This window comes from Gracilinanus agilis, chromosome 3 (assembly GCF_016433145.1).
Source record: "Gracilinanus agilis isolate LMUSP501 chromosome 3, AgileGrace, whole genome shotgun sequence".
Classification (NCBI taxonomy): Eukaryota; Metazoa; Chordata; class Mammalia; order Didelphimorphia; family Didelphidae; genus Gracilinanus; species Gracilinanus agilis.
This window is the reverse complement of record NC_058132.1, coordinates 11,712,850-11,734,281: the sequence shown is the minus strand read 5'-3', so window position 1 is coordinate 11,734,281 and position 21,432 is coordinate 11,712,850. Positions and strand designations below refer to the sequence as shown.

Below are 21,432 nucleotides of genomic sequence, written 5' to 3'. Positions count from 1 at the left end.
CATGAAGCCATGGAGAGAAGAGTAAGAGGTGGGGTCACACACAGTTTGTCTCCAAAACGTTAAGGATTTAACATGAGAAGGAAAGTGGGAAGTTGGGATTTATAATTCTGGGGAACAATCCAAATTATACAATACTAGCACCACACCACCCCATCCTCCTGCCATGATTCCATTGGGAAATAAGCATGTAGAAATCTCCCAGATTTACATAACTAGTTTCTCCATGGAATCAGTACACATAACCAACTTATATCTCTAAAGAGCTTTAACCTGAGGTACATACAACATTATACTTTCTAAGGGAAAATTACAATAATTTGGGGATGAAAGGGAAAAAAAGAGAAAAAGAACAAAACCAATGATATCAAGGGCCATTTTTAAAAAGCCAATTAGGGGGCAGTCCCCTTTGGCATAAGAGTGTACTTTGAAAATAAATGCATTTAACCCCCCACAGTTCAATTTCACTACATCCCAAAGTTCACTCTGCAGACTTCTTTATGGCACCTATTCCAAGCAGCTCACTTTCTTAATTTGGGGAGATAGCAAGTTTCTTATCCTAAAATTACTCTCAAGAAAAATTTTGATAAATCTAGAATTTTATGACGATGATACAATCCCTCCTAAGGAGGATGTTGACAAACACACGGATGACCCTGGGAAAAATGGCTGAGTTATAAGGTATATGAATCATTTGCAAAAAGAAAATCAAAAATATAAAAAACACACATAAAAGAGAAAAAGTTTCTATATGAAACATAAAAAATCAAAGTCTCATGTAAAAATTCTAAAGTAAAGAAAAATAAGTTTATAACAGGTCCTTGAATCAGGGCCCAATTAAAGTGATTTATGTCCCATAAGCCTATAGTAGGAATTATAACAATGTAGCACTTACCCAATCTGCAGCCAGGACTATAGAAAATTGCCACACCAGAAAAGAAAAGGGACTAGTTTTGAAACAGATGGGAAATAGCATACCTTGGTCTGATTTTACCTTTGTCCTCAAGGATAACGGAGCCAAAATAGCAGCCAAACTGAGGTAATTTGCAGAAGTCTGGATCTGGTTTGAGGGAATCCTGCGTGTGAGGGTGTCAAACAACCACCTCATTGAACCCCAAAATAACTCCAAGTCCCCTGTCTTGGCACAGAATCTCATCAATACCACTGGGATTGGTTGGTTTCCTTGACCTTGTGCTTCTTGGCACTATATAATGGCTCTTTTGTGATGCCTTCTTCTGAAATCACATACAATTACTAGGCAAAGTCCCATAATATTAAACTATCAATGGCAGGTTTCTATACTTTAAAGCTTTGGGGTATGAATTAATATTAGGGCTAATGGATATTGTAAACTTGTATTAGTGCAAAATAAAAAAAACCATTAATACTGATAACATGTGCTTCAAGTACAAAAAATAAGAGAAAAATAAAACTCAAATACTCTATTGCACATACAAGAAAACACAATAATAAATTTTTTTAATTAAAATCATATAGTTCACACTCAGTGAAACACTGTGTTAGAGAAGAGGCACAATACCTTTGTATCTCACCTAAAAATAAGATCCATTTCCTTTTTAACTTAACAATGATCCACACTGTGAGTGCACATAATTTTCAAGAACAGAATTTCAAAAGCAGTAGTCCAGCAGCTAATGCACATTCAAAGAAGTGCCAAAACTACAAGAGCCCATTTAATGATACTAGCAAACAAACCTGCTATCTTTAGGATTCACATGAGTTGCTGTATGACATTTTAAAAATCTTTCAAGTTCATGTATACTTGTCACAAGTTCTCCAGATCTAGCCAATCTTTCAACCTTGGTTGAGATATTTTTAACATAGTCTATTACTGACATCATTCCAAAATTTGGCAGGGCAGCCCAGAAAAACCTCTGTACTGCTGATGAAAACATTCTGGTTCTAAAATGTCACCAAGAATCTAGATAATTCTGGTGGAAGGATAGAGTAAGCTGAAGAGTTACAAATATAAAAACCATCCAAGAATCACTAGGCTCCATGGGAAAATCCTTTCTACCTCCCAGATGAGATTATAACTCATTATAAGGTAACTAAACCTCTTGGGAAAGCTCTGTCCTCTGGTATGAGATTGTAACAGAGTAAAAGGTATGTCTTTATATGTCCCAGTCATTGCAATGTGGAGGTGATGACTACAGTAGTGAAAATCACTTCAGATGTCTCATCCATTACATTTTTAATAAATGCAGAGGTGGGGAATACAATAGTGCTATTGCATTTCACTTCAATTACTAAATGGACCTTTATCTCTTTTTACAAACAACTCAAAGGTAGGCAAATGATTAGTAAGAGGTAGTGGTGCTACTAGAAAATCACTTCTGAAGAACCCTTAAAAATCAATTGAGATTTTCAACTCATTAAATTCTCCAAAGGTTGTATATGGGTTGTAACCAATTTGATGGAGTCCATCCATCCATCATCATCTATGTGACAATTAACAAAGGCAAAAAGGAACAAAAGGCCATTAAGGCGGCATGTGACCTTGATGGATCTGGTGACAAACCCAGCATCCATAAGAACCTATAGTTTTGCCAAGGAAAAGGGTTTGTCCAAGTTGACTATGGGCTTTTACAATGATATTTTCTCATGAACAGTCATATGGGGAGGTACAAATAAAGACAATATAACAGGACATATAGCTAATGGTCAAAACAGAGTAGCTGAAAATGACATAGTGAAATGGAACATTATAGATTAGATCAATATGTGAACTTAAAACAAAAATTAAATCTTAAAGCAAATAATCAGCAAATACAATATATGTCACAGGACACAGGCATTGAATTCAAGAGACCTTTTCTCCAATTCCAATAGCTGCTTTACATAAACTTCTTCACTATCTAGAGGAGAACAAACTGAAACAGTTAATATCAATAAAGCAATGGAATCTGAAAATTCACCTCCAGACTCTTTAATGTTCTTTCCCCTCCACAGTATCAACATCCATTTTGATTCCTTTGCTCACACTTCTCGGGTATCCATACCCACACTGGGAATAGTACTAACAGACCCCATATTGGATGTGTTGCAGAGACTGGGCAGCCGGAAATGGCAACAGGGTGTAGGGAGATGAATCTCCCTCTGAATCTCAAGATTATACAAGCTAACAGCAAGGTATCCAGTCAGTACACCCAGGAACAGCAGCAAGAAAAGACATCCTAAAATTTTGGTGAGTCTCTCCTCTATCAGAGTAGGCCATGCTTGCAATTCTATGTCTTCTCCATAGATGATGCTACCCAAGTATGCACTGTCTAAAGTTAAAATGTTTGGAAAAGTAACCTTCCTTCCCCTCTTCCCAGGAGTAAAAATACCAGGGACCTGCTTGCTTCCATTGTCACGTGTGCAGGGACTGCAGGTCCCTTTGATTGCTCTCCCAAGCTATGTGGGTAGGGAATTAAGAGGGTGGAAGCGTCTCCTCAGGTAAAAGCATGTAGAAGGCTTAATTGTTGCCTAAAAGGATTCAAAGGCAGTAGCAAGCATTCAGGTGTTAGCAATGTAATGTAAAACAGAATACCTCAGCATCTGGGCAGAAAATGGTTAGCAAAGACCTCCATCCAGTGTGCTCAAAAGCAGTGAGGCAGGCTTGCAGCAACAGCCACAGCAACAGCAACAGCAATAGCAGTCATGGGAGCAGCAGCAGTGGAAGGAGAAGCAGCAAGGGCAACAAAAGCTTTTAAAACTAATGTCTTTTTGTCTATTAAAAAAATTGCTCTACCAATTTAGAAAGGTACAAGGGCTTTAAACTCCTAACTTCTGGTTGTCACAATGTAAAATTTAAATATCCAATAACTCCAAGCATTAAATTTTACAAAGTTTATTAATAATCATTTGAAGTAGAAAGAAAATAAACTAAAAGAAATAGAAGTTCAAAGATAATTATCCTACAAAAAGAAAACCCACATGTGTAGATTCTCATGGCTGGCATGAAGCACACATCCTCAGCCACAATCACAGGGAGAAGAACGAGAGGCGGAGTCACACACAGAGTTTATCTCCAAAATGTAAGGATGTAACATGAGAAGGAAAGTGAAAAGATGTGATTTAGAGTTCTGGGGGACAAATCCTAATTATACAATACAAAATAATCCCACATAAACAATGAGCATTTTTATATATTTCTAACAAAAATAAGCAGCAAGAGTTAGAAAAACTGCATTTAAAATCACTCTAAGACAATGTAAAATATCGAACAATTTTTTTGCCAAGACAAACAGGAATTATATGAACACAACTACAAAACACCTTTCACACAAATAAAACTACTTCTAAACATAAGGAAAAACATTAATTGCTCATGGGTAGGATGAGCTATTATAACAAAAATGACAATCCTGCCCAAATTAATTTGCTTATTCTGTACTGTAATTATTAAACTACCAAAAAACTTCTTTTAAAGAACTGGAAAAAATTATAACAAACTTCATCTGGATGAACAAAAGATCAAAAATATCAAGGGAACTTATTAAAAAATGTGAAGGATGGGGACCTAGCAGTACCAGATCTTAAACTGTACTAAAAAACACTGATCATCAAAACAATATGGTACAGGGTAAGAGACAGAATGGTGGATCAAAGGAATAGACTAGGCATAAATGACCTCAGCAAGCTAGTGTTCAAAAAACACAAAGATCCCAGCTTTTGGGAAAAAAACTCACTATTTGGCAAAAACTGCTGGGAAAATTGGAAAACAGTATAAAAAAATTAGGTTTAGATTAATTTCTCACATCTTATACCAAGATAAGTTCACAATGGGTATATGACTTAGATATAAAGAGTGATATTATAAAAAAAATCAGAGAAACATGAAATAGTATACCTGTCAGATCTACAGGAAAGGAAGGAAATTTAAGAATAAACAACAGACAGGGAACATTATAAAATGTAAAATGAATAATTTTGATTAAACTTATTAAATTAAATTAATTAAAATAAATTAAATATAATTTTAATAATTAAATTAAAAATTAAAATTAAAAAAATAAACTAAAAAGTCTGCATCAGTTGTTACAATCAGATGCCACCAATTGTTCAGCCATTTCCCAGTGGATGAGTTAATTCTTAATTTCCAATTCTTTTGTCACTCCAAAGAGAGCACCTTTTGAGCATTTTATATTTTTAACATATGTCTTTTTCTTTGTGTATTTTAATGCCTTTTAGATATAGTTCCAAATTGCCTTCTCCAGAATGGCTGAGTTAGTTCACAACAATCCCAAAAGTTCATTCCTTTTTCAATCTTTTCACATCTCCTCCAAGTTTTGTCACTTTCTTTTTCTTTCATAATATCCAATCTAATAGATGTGGGCTGGTCCCTCAAACTTGTTGCCATTTGTACTTTTCCAAATGAGAGTGATCACCCTCTTCCTGAGGAAAACGCATCAACTTAAACATAGTCATTAGGTTTTGTTGCACTATGAATCCTCTGACATGAATTAAGAGATGATCTCTGGCTGAAACCCTTCCTATACGGAATCCATATAGAATTGATCTGTTCAGAAGACATTTTCTCCTCCTGAAAAAGCTCTGGATTCTCTATTTCAATGCCTTTCTTCACTCATGAGAGGAATAAGATTTCTATCCAAAAGGAATTCTCACTTGGGAATAAGAGATGATTTTTGTCTGAAGGCCTTACCACACTGATCATATTCCTAAGGTTTCTCTCTAGTGTGGATCTTCTTATGTTAAATAAGCTAAGAGTAGTAACTTCTCCAATGGGGATTTTCTGACATGGAGCAACTGTGGAGCATTATGAAAAAGGCTATCTGAATTTATTACACTTAAGATTTCTCTCCAGTGTGGTTTCTCTGGTGTGCAGCAAGAGAGCTACTCTGTTTGAAAGCCTTTCCACACTGTGTACATTCATAAGGTTTCTCTCCAGTGTGGATTCTCTGATGTGCAGCAAGAGAGCTACTCTGTGTGAAAGACTTTCCACATTGTGTACATTCATAAGGTTTCTTCCCAGTGTGGATTCTCTGATGTGCAACAAGAGAGCTACTCCCTGTAAAAGCCTTTCCACATTGTGTACATTCATAAGGTTTCTCTCCAGTGTGGATTCTCTGATGTTTAACAAGACTACTCCTCACTGTGAAAGTCTTTCCACACTGTGTACATTCATAAGGTTTCTCTCCAGAGTGGATCCTCTGATGTGCAGCAAGACTCGTCCTGTGTATGAAAGCCTTTCCACACTGTGTACATTCATAAGGTTTCTCTCCAGTGTGGATCCATTGATGTGCAGCAAGATTGCCTCTCTGTGTGAAAAGCTTTCCACACTGTTTACATTCATAAGGTTTCTCTCCAGTGTGGATTCTCTGATGTGCAGCAAGATGGCCCCTCCATTTAAAAGGCTTTCCACACTTTGTGCATTCATAAGGTTTTTCTCCAGTGTGGATTCTCTGATGTGCAGCAAGATCGCTCCTCCATGTAAAAGGCTTACCACACTGCGTACATTCATAAGGTTTCTCTCCAGAGTGGATTCGTTGATGTTTATCAAGATTACCCCACTGTGTGAAAGCCTTTCCACACTGTATACATTTATAAGGTTTCTCTCCAGTGTGAATTCTCTGATGTGCAGCAAGCTTACCCCTCTCTGTAAAAGCTTTTCCACACTGTGTACATTCATAAGGTTTCTCTCCAGTGTGGATTCTCTGATGTCTAACAAGATTACCCCTCTGTGTGAAAGCCTTTCCACATTCTTTACATTGATAAGGTCTCTCTCCAGATTGGATTATTTCATATAAACCAAACTCATTCTGACTGGAAGATCTCCCAACTTTATTACTTACAGAAAGCATCTCCACATGTTTACTTTTTCGATGTCTTATGAGGTCTAAATTCAAGCCATAGGCGATTCTCCCTAGGTTATCTTGATACATGGTCATTTCAAGAGGTTTCTCATGCAAATGATGAAATCCTACTTCTTCAGGAAAGTATTTGGTGTATTCACGATCCAGGCAACATTCACTGCCTGAGGTCAATTTCTTATACTGATTTAGGACTGAATCTTGACTGAATTTCTCTACAATGTCATCATATTCACAGTCATTCTTCGGATGTTTATTTACCTTGATATTAGAGTCACAGATTTCTCTCAAAATGAAGTCACAGGGACCCTTATTCATGCCTCTTGGAGGGCCAGATCCGTCCACAAAAAGGCTCAGCTTTGTAGACATCTCCTTTCCTTCAAAATTAGTCTCTGCTTCTGAAGAAAAAAATGATGATATAAGCACAAAACAAAACAGGAAATACACACACATGGAATATAAGTTCTTTCTTCTAATGGCAATATGTAAACTGATTTTTACTCTATTTCCCAAGACAAAAAGGAGTTTTCAAACTTAAATGAGCAGAACCAGACTTTAAACACACCATTTGGTCATCACTGCAAGATGGAAGATTTTAGAAATACTTTCCCATATAACAATGAAACCTCACAATAGATCTGTGACACAGACAAGACCAAGACTCTCATCATACTTCACAACTCATGTCCAATGTAAAGAATGGAGAAGTGACTTGACCAACTTCCTTGCAAGTAGACTACAATTCAAACCCTGTGCCTAAGTATGCTTTGTTCACAGTATTAAACAATCTTTGTCCATCACCCTTTCTGTCTTTCCTTTCAAAGTCATTCACTGATTAATCTTATAATTTTGTCAATCTTAGGTAAACTTCCAGATATTTCATTCCCATCATTTTGGATGCACTATGACATGGTCATTCTTGGTAAATTTTATATGCTCAGCTGAGAAACAACTTCACTCTTTTTAACTCTCATTTAGAAATTTTCAAAGGGCAATATAAGTTTTCTTCTTTTCTCTACAGATGCAAAGATATTATGCCATTCAGTGCAGACATACTAAATATTCATCTTATTTTACATCTATCATATATCATATTTCCTACTCTATACTGACTCTATCAAGCATCTCTCAGAAAATGAACACTATAATTCAAGGTTGGTCTGCCAGCCCCCAAGTCTAGCCCTCCCTTCACTACAACAGATAAAAGTCTATTGAGGTAATAGTCCTGATACACCCTCTTTCATCCCTCTCCCCTGGACAGGAGATCTTTGGGCCTTTTTACCTCTAGAAGCCATGGTGATTGCCCTCACTGAAAATAGGAGATAAAATTTTCCCTTGAAACTGGAAGCCATGAGCATGAGGAAGAATGAAGGGATCAGGAGAGAAAAATAAAAAATTTGGTCCTCTTTGGTCCAAAAAAATTTGGAAAGAGGGCATGCACACAAGGCCTATAGAATGGTTTCTGTTGAATTCATTGTTGGGACATTTACAGCAGGGCAGACATCAAGTAACACATTTGCAATCAGAAAATTCCATCTTGATTTATCTCTTGTAATAGAAGGATAGGCACATTACACAACCTCCATTATCTAGAAATTAAAGGCAGCTGGTAGTGAAGAGGTCAGAACTTGGAATCAGAAAAACAAATTTAATGCAGCCTGAGAGAGATGGTAAATGGATGCCCTGGGGTAAGTTATTTAACCTGTTATTTCAGTTGCCTAAACTATGAATTGAGGACAATACATGTATCAAACATATGCATTTTATGAAAATAATGATAACTATGAACTCCCTTAACTAGTAAAGGACATAGAACAAGTATTTTTAAATGCTTATTACCTTCTCTTTCATTCCTATCACCACATCTGGAATTTGAGGGAAGAATGAAGGAGGAATAAGGAAAAACTTGCTAGACTAGGCAGACTTAGGGGCTGTGAGCTATAGGTTCATACTTCTTTTTAAATTTTATTTCCATGTTTCTTTTTAGAAGTGAAAAATCATATAAAACCACAACTTCAAAACAAAAACCCAAATAAACAAGTGAAAAATTGTATGCTCTCATCTGCATTCCAACTCCAACTGTTCTTTCTCTGGAGGCATTCTTTGTCACAAGTCCCTCAGATTATACTGGATCGTATTGCTCAGAGTAGCCAAAGCTGTCACAGTTGAACATTCCATAACATTACTATTATAGTGTAAAATGTTGTCCTGGTTCTGCTTATTTCCCTCTACATCAGTTCATGGGAGTCACCCCAGCACTTTCTGAAATCATCCTGTTTGTCATTTCTTACAGCACAGCAGTATTCCATCACTCTCATATACAACAATTTGTTCAGCCCTTCGTCAACTGAGACATCCCTTCGATTTCCAATTCTTTGCTACCACCAAAAGAGCAGTAACAAATATTTTCCTACAATTAGGTCCTTTCCCTTTTTTCTGATCTCTTTGTCGCACAGACCTAGTAGTAATATTACTGGAACAAGAAGTATGCATTGTTTTGTAGCCCTTTGGGAGTCATTCCAAATTGCTCTCCAGAAAGGATGAATTAGTTCACAAATCCAACAGAAAGGTATCAGATGTCCCAATTTTGCCACATCCCCTATGTGACTTCTCTTTACTGTCATACTGGCCAATCGGTTAGGGGTGAGGTGATACTTCAGAGTTCTTTTCATTGACTTCTCTAACATTTACAACATTTCTTCATATGATTACTGACAGCTTTGATTTCTTCATCAGACTGCTTATTCATAACCTATAACCATTTCTCCACTGGGGAATGATTTGCATTCTTGGATAAGTGTTCGAGTGTGTTCAAAAAATGAGATCAGGGAAATCTGTTATAAAACATTATTTCCCAGTTTGTTTCTCTTCTAATCTTGGTTATGTTGGTTTCATTTGTTCAAAATGGTTTAAAGTTATTATAGTAAAAATTATTCATTTTACATCTTATAATGTTCTATATCTCTTGTTTGATCATAAATTCTTCCTTTCTCCATAGATCTGCCAGGCAAAAAATTCTGTGTTCCATGATTTTATCACCCTTTATGCCTAAATCATATGCCCATTACATCCACATCTTGATAGACAGTGTAAGCTAGTAGTCTATACTTAATTTTTGCCATATGGTTTCTAGTTTTCCAAGCACTTATAATTGTCAAGCATTTTGTATTGTCACTCTAGATAATATAAAATATTTAGGAATCTATCTGCCAAGAGAAGCACAGTTATTATATTAACACAACTACAAAACACTTTTCACAACAAATGGAACTAGACCTAAATAACTGAAAAAATATTAATTTCTCTTGGGTAGGATGACCTAATATCATAAAAATGACAATATTATCTAAATATATTTATTTATTCAGGGCCTACCAAAAAAAAGAGAAAAAATATTTTATACAATTGGAAAAAATAATAACAAAACTGATCAGGAAGAAAAAAAGATCAAGAATGTCAAGAGAACCAATGAAAAACAATATGAAGAATGTTGGCCTAGCAGTACCAGATCCTTAATTGTACTATAAAACAGGGATCATCAAAATAATATGGCATTAGCTAAGAGATAGAAGGGTAGATCAATGGAATAGACTTGGGGTAAATGACCTCAACAATCTACTGTTTGATAAACCAAAGGATCTCAGCTTTTGAGATAAGAACTCAATATTGGACAAAAGACTAGAAACGACCATACCAATGCAACTATCAACAATTTTGAAATAGGTCTTGATCAATGATACATGTTAAAACCAGTGAAAATGCACACTGGCTATTGGGGGGGAGGTCCAGGGGTGAAGGGAAAGTAAGAACATGAATCATGTAACCATGGATATCTTTTCTAAAAAATAAAACTTATTTAAAAAAAATAAAAAATTTTAAAAAAAGAATTCAACATTGGGTAGAACTTACTGGGAAAATTATAAAGGAACATGAAAAAATTAGGTTTAGATCAATTTCTCATGCCTTATACCAAGATTAGTTTACAATGGATATATGACTTTAACATGAAGAAGGATATTATAAGTAAATAATTTGGGTGAACGAAAAGTCAGAATCTGTCAGATGTATGGAGAAGGGAAGTATTGAACCAAGCAAGAGAGAGAGAGCATTACAATATGTAAAATGAATCATTTTGACTATATCAAAACTAAAAAGGTTTTGTACAAACAAAACCACTGAAATCAAAATTAGAAGGGAAGCAATAAGCTGAGGAAAAAAATTTATAACAAATTGCTCTGACAAAGATCTAATTTCTCAAATATATAAAGAACTAAGTGAAATTGATGAAAAACCAAGCCATTCCCCAATTGACAAATGGTCAAGGGATACGAATAGGCAGTTTTGAGATGAAGAAATCACAACAATCAATAATTACATGAAATGTTTTCAATCCCTCCTGAGTAAAAAAATACAAATCTAAACAATTCTGAGGTACCACCTCACAGGTAGTAGAGTGGTCAACATAATAGTAAAGGAAAATAATAAATGTTAGCGGGGATGTGGCAAAATTGGGACACTAATGCATTGCTGGTGGAGTTGTGAATGGATCCAACCATTGTAGTAGGTAATTTGGTATTATGCCCAAATGGCTCTAAAACAATGCATGCCCTTTGATCCAACAATACCACTAATAGGTTTGTGATGCCAATTGATTAAAAAAAAAGGGAAAGACCTATTTATACAAAAATATTATTAGCTGCGCTTTTTCTGGTAGCAAAGAATTGGAAAATGGAGAGGGAGGGGGGTTTCTCTCCATTGGGGAATGGCTGAACAATTTGTGGCATATGATGATGACGAAATACTACCATGCTATTAAGGAATAATGAATAGATTGATTTGTATAAGAACTCAAAAGACCCACATGAACTGATGAGGAGTAAAATACACAGAACCAGGAGAACACTGTACATATAAACTGAATTGCTACTAAAAGGAATGCAACAATCCAGGACATTCCGAGGGACTTATGACAAGGAATGCTAACCACATCTAGAAAAAGAACTGTGGGAATAAAAATTCAGAATTAAACATGTGACTTATCACTAGTTTAGAATGGTTTTGCTTTTAAAAGATTGCTGTATTACAAAAATGAATAATAAAGAAATAAGTTTTGAGTGATAATATAAGTATAACCCAGTACAATTGCTTCTCAGCTCCAAGATGGGATAGGGAAGATAGAGTGAGACAACATGAATCATGTAACTATGGAAAGAAATTTAAGAAGAAAATTTAAATTAAAAAAAAATCCTAGATCTACATGAACTGATACAAGTGAAGTGAACAGAACCAGGAGAACACTATACACAGTAACAGCAATATTGTACGATGAGCAATTATGAAAAACTTCACTCTTCTCTGCAGTACAATGAACCAAGAAAATTCTGAAGGACTTGTGATAAAAAATGCTATAGACCTTCAGGGAAAGAACAAATGGGGTTGATCTGAATTCAGATCAACACAGACTGTTCTTCACTTTTTTCATTTGTATATTTTCTTATTTTAGGGATTTAGCTTTATTGGAGTCTTCTCTCACAACATGACCAATATGGAAATATTTTTTGTATGATCATACAAGTATAACCTGAATCAAATTGCTTATTATCTGATGGAGGAGAAGATAGTTTGGATAAAAAGAATTTGGAAAACATGTTATTGTTATTACATGCAATTACAGAAAAAATAAAATAGCTTATTGATAAAGCTTACATGACTAGTACAACATTAAATAATAGTGGTGATAATATGCATCCGGGCTTCAGTCCTGATCTTACTGGGAAGGCTTCTAACTGATCCCCATTGCATATGATACTTGCTGATGGTGTTAAGACAGATGCTACTTATTATTTTAAATGATGGCACTTTTATTACTCTGCTTTCTAAGGTTTTGAAGAGGAACGATATTGTTGAAGGTCTTTTCTTCATCTATTGAGACAATCATGTGATTTCTGTTAGTTGCTTATTCATATGGTCAATTATGCTGATATTTTTCCTAATATTAAACCAGCCTTGCATCCTTGGTATAAATTCCACCTGGCCATAGAGAATACACTGTGAGCTGTCTAAAGATTTTTTCATCACTATTCATTAAGGAAATTTGCCTATAGTTTTCTTTCTGTTTTTCTTCCTCCTGGCTCATCCATCAGCATCCTATTTGTGTCACACTAAAAACTTTGTAGAATTGCATTTCCTATTTTGCCAAATCATTTAAATAGTAGTTAGACTAATGCTCTATTTTATTTGCCCTTTTTTCCCTCTGAAAACAAACTCCTAGTCTTATTTTTTAGTTCTTTTATTTTCAGTTTTATTCATTTCTCATTTGATTTTTTTGGATTTTCAATTTAGTCTTAACTTGGATTTATAATTCATTCTTTTTCATTTTTTCACTCCATTTTATTAATATAAGTATTCATGAACATAAATTTTCCCCCCAAATACTGCTTTGGTTACATCTCCAAACTTTTGATATGTTGTCTCCTTACTGTTATTCCTTTTATGACATTATTGATTGTTTCCATCATTTGTTTGTTGTCCCACCCCTCTTGACCAATTAGATTATTCAGTTTCCAATTAATTTTAAACTTTTCTTTTGTAAGAAGTGAAGAAAAGAAATGGGTTGCAAATAGGTGAAAGAGAGATTTTGCAAAGAGAGGGTTTTGGGCCCAGCTGCCTGCTATGGAACTGATGATGTTGAATTCTGGAATGCGGAGAAAGGATAAAGGTGGACACCAGCAGTTACTAGGGACTCTTAGACTTCCTACTGCTGGGACTGTCCAGAGCTGGAACTTCCTCTCTATCTCTGTGAACTGAGGAAGTTTTGGTTTCAATTCCCTGAAGCTGAAAATACCAAATCTGGTTTTCCTGCCTGAAGAAACTCTTTATTGCTTGAGATTCAACAGTGTTTCAAGCATACTGAAAGTGTTTCCAATTGTTCTGAAGATCTGTGATTGGCTAGCCTATACAAACTTTCTGTGGTAGGGAGGCCAGAAACCAACTTAGGCCTAACCCTACTAGGGTTGAACTCTGACATAAAGGGTTCATCATGAAATTACTCAGAAGACCTGTTTATCTTACAAAAGTAATTTGGGAGGATTAAGTAGAGTCAGGTTTTTCAGACAGCCCTGGGAATTTAGACAGTTAGGTCAGAGCCTAGGGAACATGGAGAAAAAAATTTCAATGCGAAGATCTTAGAAAGTGGGTGATAAGCTAGAACCCTTAGTTAGGGAATCCCATTTCCTTAATCTTTCTCTTCATAGTATCATGTTTCCAACAATAAATCCCTACCCTGTTTTTTAAAATCTGTCTGGGAGCTTGAGCAGCACATTGGTCATGATGAAACAGGCTTATAGGCCTCCCTCACTCTGGGATACCAAGGAACCAGCTTAACCCTGCTAACTCTCTATTATCAATATCATCCCATCGAGGATCTACATATTTCACTTTTCATTAATTCTTATTGGCAATATTTTCATTGCATTATGATCTGAAAAGGTTGCAATTATCACTTTGGCTTTTTTGCATTTCATTCTTAAGTTTTTATACCCTGGCACATGGTCTTTTGCATATTTTCCACATGCACCTGAAAAGAAGATATATTCCTTTTCCATTTCATTCCATTTGCTCCAGATACCTAATAAATGTAACTTGTCTAAAATTTCATACACTTCCTTTATTCCTTTCTTGTTTATTTTTTAGTGAAAGTTCTGATAAGGGAAAGTTGAGATCTCCTACAAGTATAGTTTTATTAGCAATTTCCACCTTATTCTCCTTTAGATTCTACTTTAAAAATCAGGAGGCTATATCAGCTGGTGCATATATGTTAAGAACTAATGTGGTCTCATTATGTAGACTACCTTTTTTATCAAGACGTAATTATCAACTTTATCTCTTTTAATTAGATCTATTTTTGCTCTAGCTTTGTCTCAGATCATAACTGCTACTCCTGCTTTTCTTATGTGAGTTGAAGTCCAATAGTTTCTATCGTCATCACCTTCCCTTTATTCTCTGAATCCCTATCTTCAAGGAGTGAGCATGGGAGGCACTAATGAAGGTTCAATAAGGGTCCAGGGTCTTCTGCCCGGATTTGGGATATGAAGCAGTATGTAGGAGGTGGATTTTCTGCACCTCCCTTTGCCCAGTTTCACATCTAATCCCTCTTTGTCCCAAGAAATAGACTCTTTATGCCTACCTTTCAAGATGTTTTCCTCAGGAGCCTCACCTTACTCTGACCCTTGTTCATTCTGTGACTCTAGAATTCTAGAAGCACTCTGTTAAGGTGCATTTGAGAGTCTCAGGATAGTTCCAGCTTTGGATTCTACTCTGCTCCTTCTTGGCACTCCCTCCCCCATTAATACTTTTTAACAAAAAATCCTCTCTAAATACCACTCATGCCAAATGGGAAGGGGTTGTCTTCGCAAGGAGAATGTCCTCTTCAATGGCCATCTGCAAAGAAAATCTGCCTTGGTATTAACAAAGAAATTGCACACAAAATTCAGATCTAATTAGAAAGTCAACTAGATGACTTTTCTGATTAAATTCAGGAATGTAAATCTGTAACATTGTTTTAAGTTTTCAACTAAAGCTACCTAAAATAGAAGAGAGACAATTTCAGGAAGAAGAAAGAAAAGTTCTACTTACTGTCACAAAATTCAAACTTTTTTTTTTTTTTAGATAAAACCAGGCACGAGAAACCTGTGCAGAGATGAACACTTCTGCTTTTTTTTAATCATTGACAAAGGCTTAAAATCCTGTGGAATCCATGGAATGAAGACATTCCCTTAATGGCAGATTCAGAGTTAACGTAAGAAATGGTCCTTACCCACAAAGAGTAGATTTTGCACATTCTCCAGCATGACCTCCCTGTACAGCTCTTTCTGAGAAGGGTCCAACAGGCACCACTCCTCCTGGGTGAAGTCCACAGCCACATCCTTGAATGTTATTGACTCCTAAACCAGCAAAAGTCACAAGATTTAGAGCTGAGCTTGCAGAATTCATCCAATCCAGTCCTCATCAACTAACTTGAAGAAAATGAAGCACACAAGGGACTCACCCCAAACTCTTCACCTTGAAGAATGTCAAGAGCCAGCTCTAGACACCAGTTACACAGAGCCCAATGGAATACTGACAAAGACATTTTGTGTTTGAAGTGAGAATCATAGTGGAAGAGTAAATACTGTAGAGGTAGCTCACTCTGAAATGCTTTTCCCTATGGAATTAGGGAGAGGGTATGTGCACTCTGAGGGAGGTAAGAGATTCTGCGGAGAAGAGAGAAGGTGATCTGAAATCCCTCCTCATCACAACTATCAGAATTCATCTAGTAGGAACATTTTTTTGAAGTTAGTGAGAAGGAAGCAATTACTAGGTCTTCTGGGGAAAAATATTACCTTTAAAGAGAAAACAATGAAAAAAGAATTCTCTACTTAATTTCCTAAAAGGCTGAAAGACTCTTATCTAGCTGAAAGCAAAAAGAGAATTCCAGAGTTATATGGAATCAGATTCTGATTATACCTAAGTGAAGAAGAGCAGTCTTTTGTTGTTATTGTGAGAGTTTGGCAAAACACTGGGTATGATGTGCCAAGACATACTATTTTTGTTTTTAGATGATTGTCATTTCTTAGTAAAAAATATTCGGTCATTTTATATTTAGTTACAGAAGAGTAAATGTGATGAGGAAAGGAGGGGATGTTCATCTTTTAAAAAGATAACATTTGATTAACTGAGGTTGGGGACTGAGCTCATTCATAAGAAAGATATTGACCTGCAATGACTGGAATTCTCAAAAGGCAGAATTTCTTCAGCTCTGGATCACTGACTCCTGTCAGTTCTAATCTACTTATAAACCAGTTCTCTAGCCTCTGAAGGACACAGAGGGAGAGATTAAGAAAATCCCTTTAACACAAACTTCAATGGAAATAAGAAACAGCCTCTAAATGAAATTGAGGAAAATGTGGCAAAACAGCCAAAATTCAATGAAGAAAATGATGATAATTAAGTAAAAAAACAGCAACTAAATTTAGCAATAGTTACATATCACAAGTAATGTGTAAGATCAATTTTGCATTTAAATGTAGCAGTACATGTATAGAGAGTAAATTCATTGTAAGGGATAAAAAATAAAGGTTTATTTATCATAAATTTATGAGAAATGGACACCGAAATTATTGCTCACGTCAGAATGACTTTTTATGGTAGTTTATAAAAGAAGACTGAAAGCAAGGAAAATCAGAGAGAGATAATTACTCTGGCCTGGCCCAAACCAGGCAGGGTTTCAGAGGCCCCAGCAAAGGGGTCCCAGAGGTAAATTAAACAAGGGTTTTTACTACTAGGCCTCCGCCAAGACGAGGGGTCTCTCAGGAGGCTAGTGCCTCTCAGAAAAAGCCAGGAAAGGGAACCGGCCTTTTTCACTCACCCACCTGGTAGTCCTAAAGGAAAATCAAAGAGCATTCTGAGGTCCCAAGCCAGAGATCCTTCAAGGTCAATTCTGACGGCAAAAGATATATTAAGTGATAGAAGACAAAATGAAAACCTTTTCCACCAGCATTTTCACCTGTCCATGAAGGTAAATGGCATTTCAAAGCAAATTTATTTCTTTACATTCTTTCTTATTATCTATAAATATATCTATTTTATATATAAAGTACATTTTTTGATTTAAAAACATAAAAAAACAAAACATTTGGGTGGTTTTGGGGGGCAGAGCATATTAATTCTCAGATTCATAAATAACCACTGGGGGGGGGACTTAGGAGACCTCAACTCCCCGCCTCATTACTTCTTCACAAGAGAAGCAGATCCTTTTCCATACTAGGAAGGTGTCAGTCCAAGCTTTCCCCAGCATCCTGGTGGCTTGCCCAGCACACTCTCAAAATGGGTCCAAGTTCACCAGGGCTTGCCAGTCCTACCCTTAACCCAATTATCACAACAATAAAAGGGAGGCTCCGCCCTAGTTTCACAACCTCAGGGGAAGGGCACAGCAAGTCTGGAGTTTCCTTGGCCAGGCTAAAGGGAAATTTATTCCACAAAAATATCAAAAAGCAAAATTTACATATTTACATTTTTTACAAGAAATGTTAGGTGATTTGAGTAGAAAGTGTCTGAACCAAAGTAAAAGGAAAACTATGCTAAGACAGACAAACTCTTCTCTCTTAAGTATAAATTAGTGTTTCACATGTAGATGTGAAGTCAGAAAAATGTTCCATGTGTTGTCTAGTGTGACCTACCCATGTAATGAAGTGTTACATACTTACTCCACCAGAATTCTTCTGCAAAGTGCATGTACTGTGTGGATGGAATCTAAAGTGTTGGATGCAGTGAGAATTCTGTTGGGTGTGAGTTATGTTTTTCAAATGCATAGGTCCAATGCTGATCCGATGCTCCTCTTCACAGTGTGGTTGTCCCATATACTGATTGTGTATTCGGTCATGGATGTCTTTTGTCTGTAGTCCTCAGGGTTGCTGTCCTTGTGATGATCTGCGAAGTCAGCAATGCTTCACTTATGTCATTTGATGTTATCCCGCGCTTGTCAACTTGCACTAGAAATGATGTCCTGGTGTGTTGCCTTGTGTCAGGAACAAAGTTTAAATGTCCATGAAATGTGATTTAAACTTTTCTTCTTTCTTTTTCTTTGCAGTTTAATAAAGATGATTACAGGTAACAAGAGTTCGTCATAATGTCTTTTGTGTTTTCATTTATTTGTCGATGTCAGTGTCTAGGTCTTGGATTGATTGCAAATCGAATGTGTCTTCTTCTGCCATTGATTCTTGTTCATTGTCATAATTGTTTAAGGATGATTTTTCTAAGTTGTAATTGGGTTCGGGATAATCATTTGGGTGTAAAATTTGGTGTAATATCTGGCTGTTCCCTGGCTCTTGGTCTAAATCTGGTTCTGATTCATGCTCTGATTGTTATTCTGATTGCTGCTCTGGTTCTATGGTCTCAGGTATAGGCTGTGGACATTTTGTGGACTTATTTGATTGACTGGTTGGTGCTAGTTGATCTTTGTGCTGTATAATAACTGGGTCTTGTGGTTGTTGTTGGGACATGTCTTTTGCTGGCTTGACATGAGTGACATGGAACCAAGGATCCCTCCCTTTAATTTTGACTGCACTAGGAGTTGTCAAAATTACCTGGGATGGGCCATGCCACTTGGGTTCTAACACAGACTTCCTAGTGAAGTTTCTGATGTAAACATAATCTCCAGGTTGGAAGTTGTGTAGACTACAATCAAAGGGTACTCTTTTGATGTATCAAGCCTATTTTATGAAGTTGATTTAAGCACTGCTTGAGTAATTTTATGTACTCATAGAGCTTGCATTCCCTACTCAGGTGTGATAATTTGTGAATGCTTTGAGGTGACTTGTCATGTAAAGGTGGATGGCCATACAGCATTTCAAATGGTGATAAGTGTAATGCTGTTGGGTTGGCATCTTAGATGGAATAGTGCCAACGGTAATGCATCAGGCCATTTCATATGAGATTCTGCACAGATTTTGGATACTAGAGTCTTCAAAGATCTATTCACTCATTCTATCTGTCCACTGGATTGGGGTCTGTATATTGAGTGAAGATGTTGTTTGACTCCTAAGGTCTCATATACTGTAGCTAAAATCTTATTCGTGAAAAGGGACCCAGAATCTGAAGCAATGTGAAGTGGAATAGAGAATCTGGGTATTAATTCTCTTAGTAAGACTTTCACAGCAAACACTGAAGTGTTATGTTTGGCTAGGAAAGCTTCTGGCCATTTAGTTAATCTATCCACTATCACTAATGCATATCTGTAACCTTGACTCCTTGGCATAGTGATGTAAACAATTTGTAAGTATTCGAGTGGTGTATAGGCTAGTGGTTTGCCTCCAGACTGTGGACTTTTGTAATTGTCTGCTTGAATTGCATACAAATTCTGCACCTCTGTGAAACTCTCATAACAACTTCACATATGCCCTTTGCATTCCAATACCTAGTTATAGAATCTGCCATGCCCAGACTTCCATAATGCCCTTTTTGGTGTAATGCATTGCAGAAGGTGAAATACAGGGATCTAGGCAACATATGTTTTCCATTTGCCCCCAGCCAAACTCTGTTAGCTAAGTATGCACCATGATATTTCTTCCAATTCTTCACTTCCTTTGGGTAGTATGCGTTTTTGAGATCATCTTCCTCCACCAAAGATAAGTTTAGAATTGTACTTGGTCCATAGCTCGCCGCAAATTTGGCTGATATCTGCACATTTGTTCCCTGATTCCAATGGCCCTTGGATTTTGGTATGAGCCTTATAATGAATGACATACTCTCGGGCTGGTAATTGGATTGCGTCCAACAACTGATTAATTAAATTCCCATACGCTGTTTGCCGCTGGATGTAATGAAGCCTCGATTTTTTTTCAGAGTTCACCAGAATGATGCACAACACCAAAAGCATAACGAGAATCGGTAAAAACATTCACTTTCCAGTTTTTGGCAAGTTTCAGAGCGTGAATCAATCTGACCAGTTCTGCCCCCTGAGCACTCATAGTAGCTGGTAATGATGAGTACCAAAGGGTCTCGGAGGCTGTCACTACGGCTGCTCCAGTATATCTCTGATTGGCTACTATGTATGACGATCCATCTGTGAATGTCAAATTGGGGTTTTCCATGGGCTTGTCAGATAAATCTGCCCTTGTTTTATGCACGATGTTAAGTGCATCCACACAGATGTGTGTAGACTTTCTCCCTCCAGAGGTAAATCTGGGATCGGAGTCACAGGATTTAAGTTTCTGCACCAGTGAAAAGTTATGTTTTCATTAGCCAACAAGATTGCTTGGTATTGTGATAGTCTTTGGGAGGTGAATGCTTATAATGTGGTGTTTCTTAAAGTAGATTCCACCTGGTGTGGGGAAAATACTTTCAGTTCACCCCTAATACCAAGGAAGATGCTTTTCTAATCATGATGGCTATAGCAGCAATAGCTCTTAAACAGCTTGGCATTCCACAGATTACTGAATCTAGTTTCAAGTTATAACAGACAACTGGTCTTAGGGTATTCCCGAATGACTGAGTGAGAACACTAGAGGCTATCCCTTTATCCTCTATCATGGTTTATCATGATCAGGGATACCTAGGGCTGGGTGCTGATAGAGTGAGTGATTTTAATTTCTCTATAGCATGGACATGGTCTTTAGATAGTTTTAACGGTTCTGGAACTTCCTTCCTAGTTAGCTCTATCAGAGGTTTTGCGATGAGAGCACAACCTGGAATCCAGTTTCTACAGAAACTCGTTACTCCTATGATTGCCCTGAGCTACCTTTTGGTCTTAGGCAAACTCAACCTCTGTATATCTTATGTTCTCTTTTGGGAAATCCTTCTGGAGCCTTTTTCTTGGATGAATCCTAAATAATTTACTTTTTTCTTCAAAAATTGAAGTTTTGTTTTGGAAATTTTATGGCCCTTTTTGGCTAGCTCTTTAATTAAGTGTACACTGTCGGTACAACGGACTTCAGCAGATGGTGACATCAGCAGGATGCCATCAACATAATGTACCATTTTGCTGTCTTGGAAAGTGATTGAATCAAAGTCTCTCTGCAGGATTTGACAGAAGACCGAAGATGAATCTGAAAAACCTGGGGCA

At 36.6% G+C, this 21,432-nt stretch overlaps 1 protein-coding gene across 1 annotated transcript in view; it reads right to left on the bottom strand.

Annotated features, from left to right (window-relative positions):
- Positions 1 to 5,810: 5,810 nt before the first annotated feature.
- The window catches only part of LOC123240738 (zinc finger protein 850-like), a 67,406-nt gene continuing 51,784 nt past the window's right edge, over positions 5,811 to 21,432 (bottom strand). The window contains exon 3 of the mRNA XM_044668451.1: positions 5,811 to 6,608. Within this exon, the coding sequence (XP_044524386.1) occupies positions 5,811 to 6,608 (798 nt within the window). The remainder of the gene's footprint in view (positions 6,609 to 21,432) is intronic.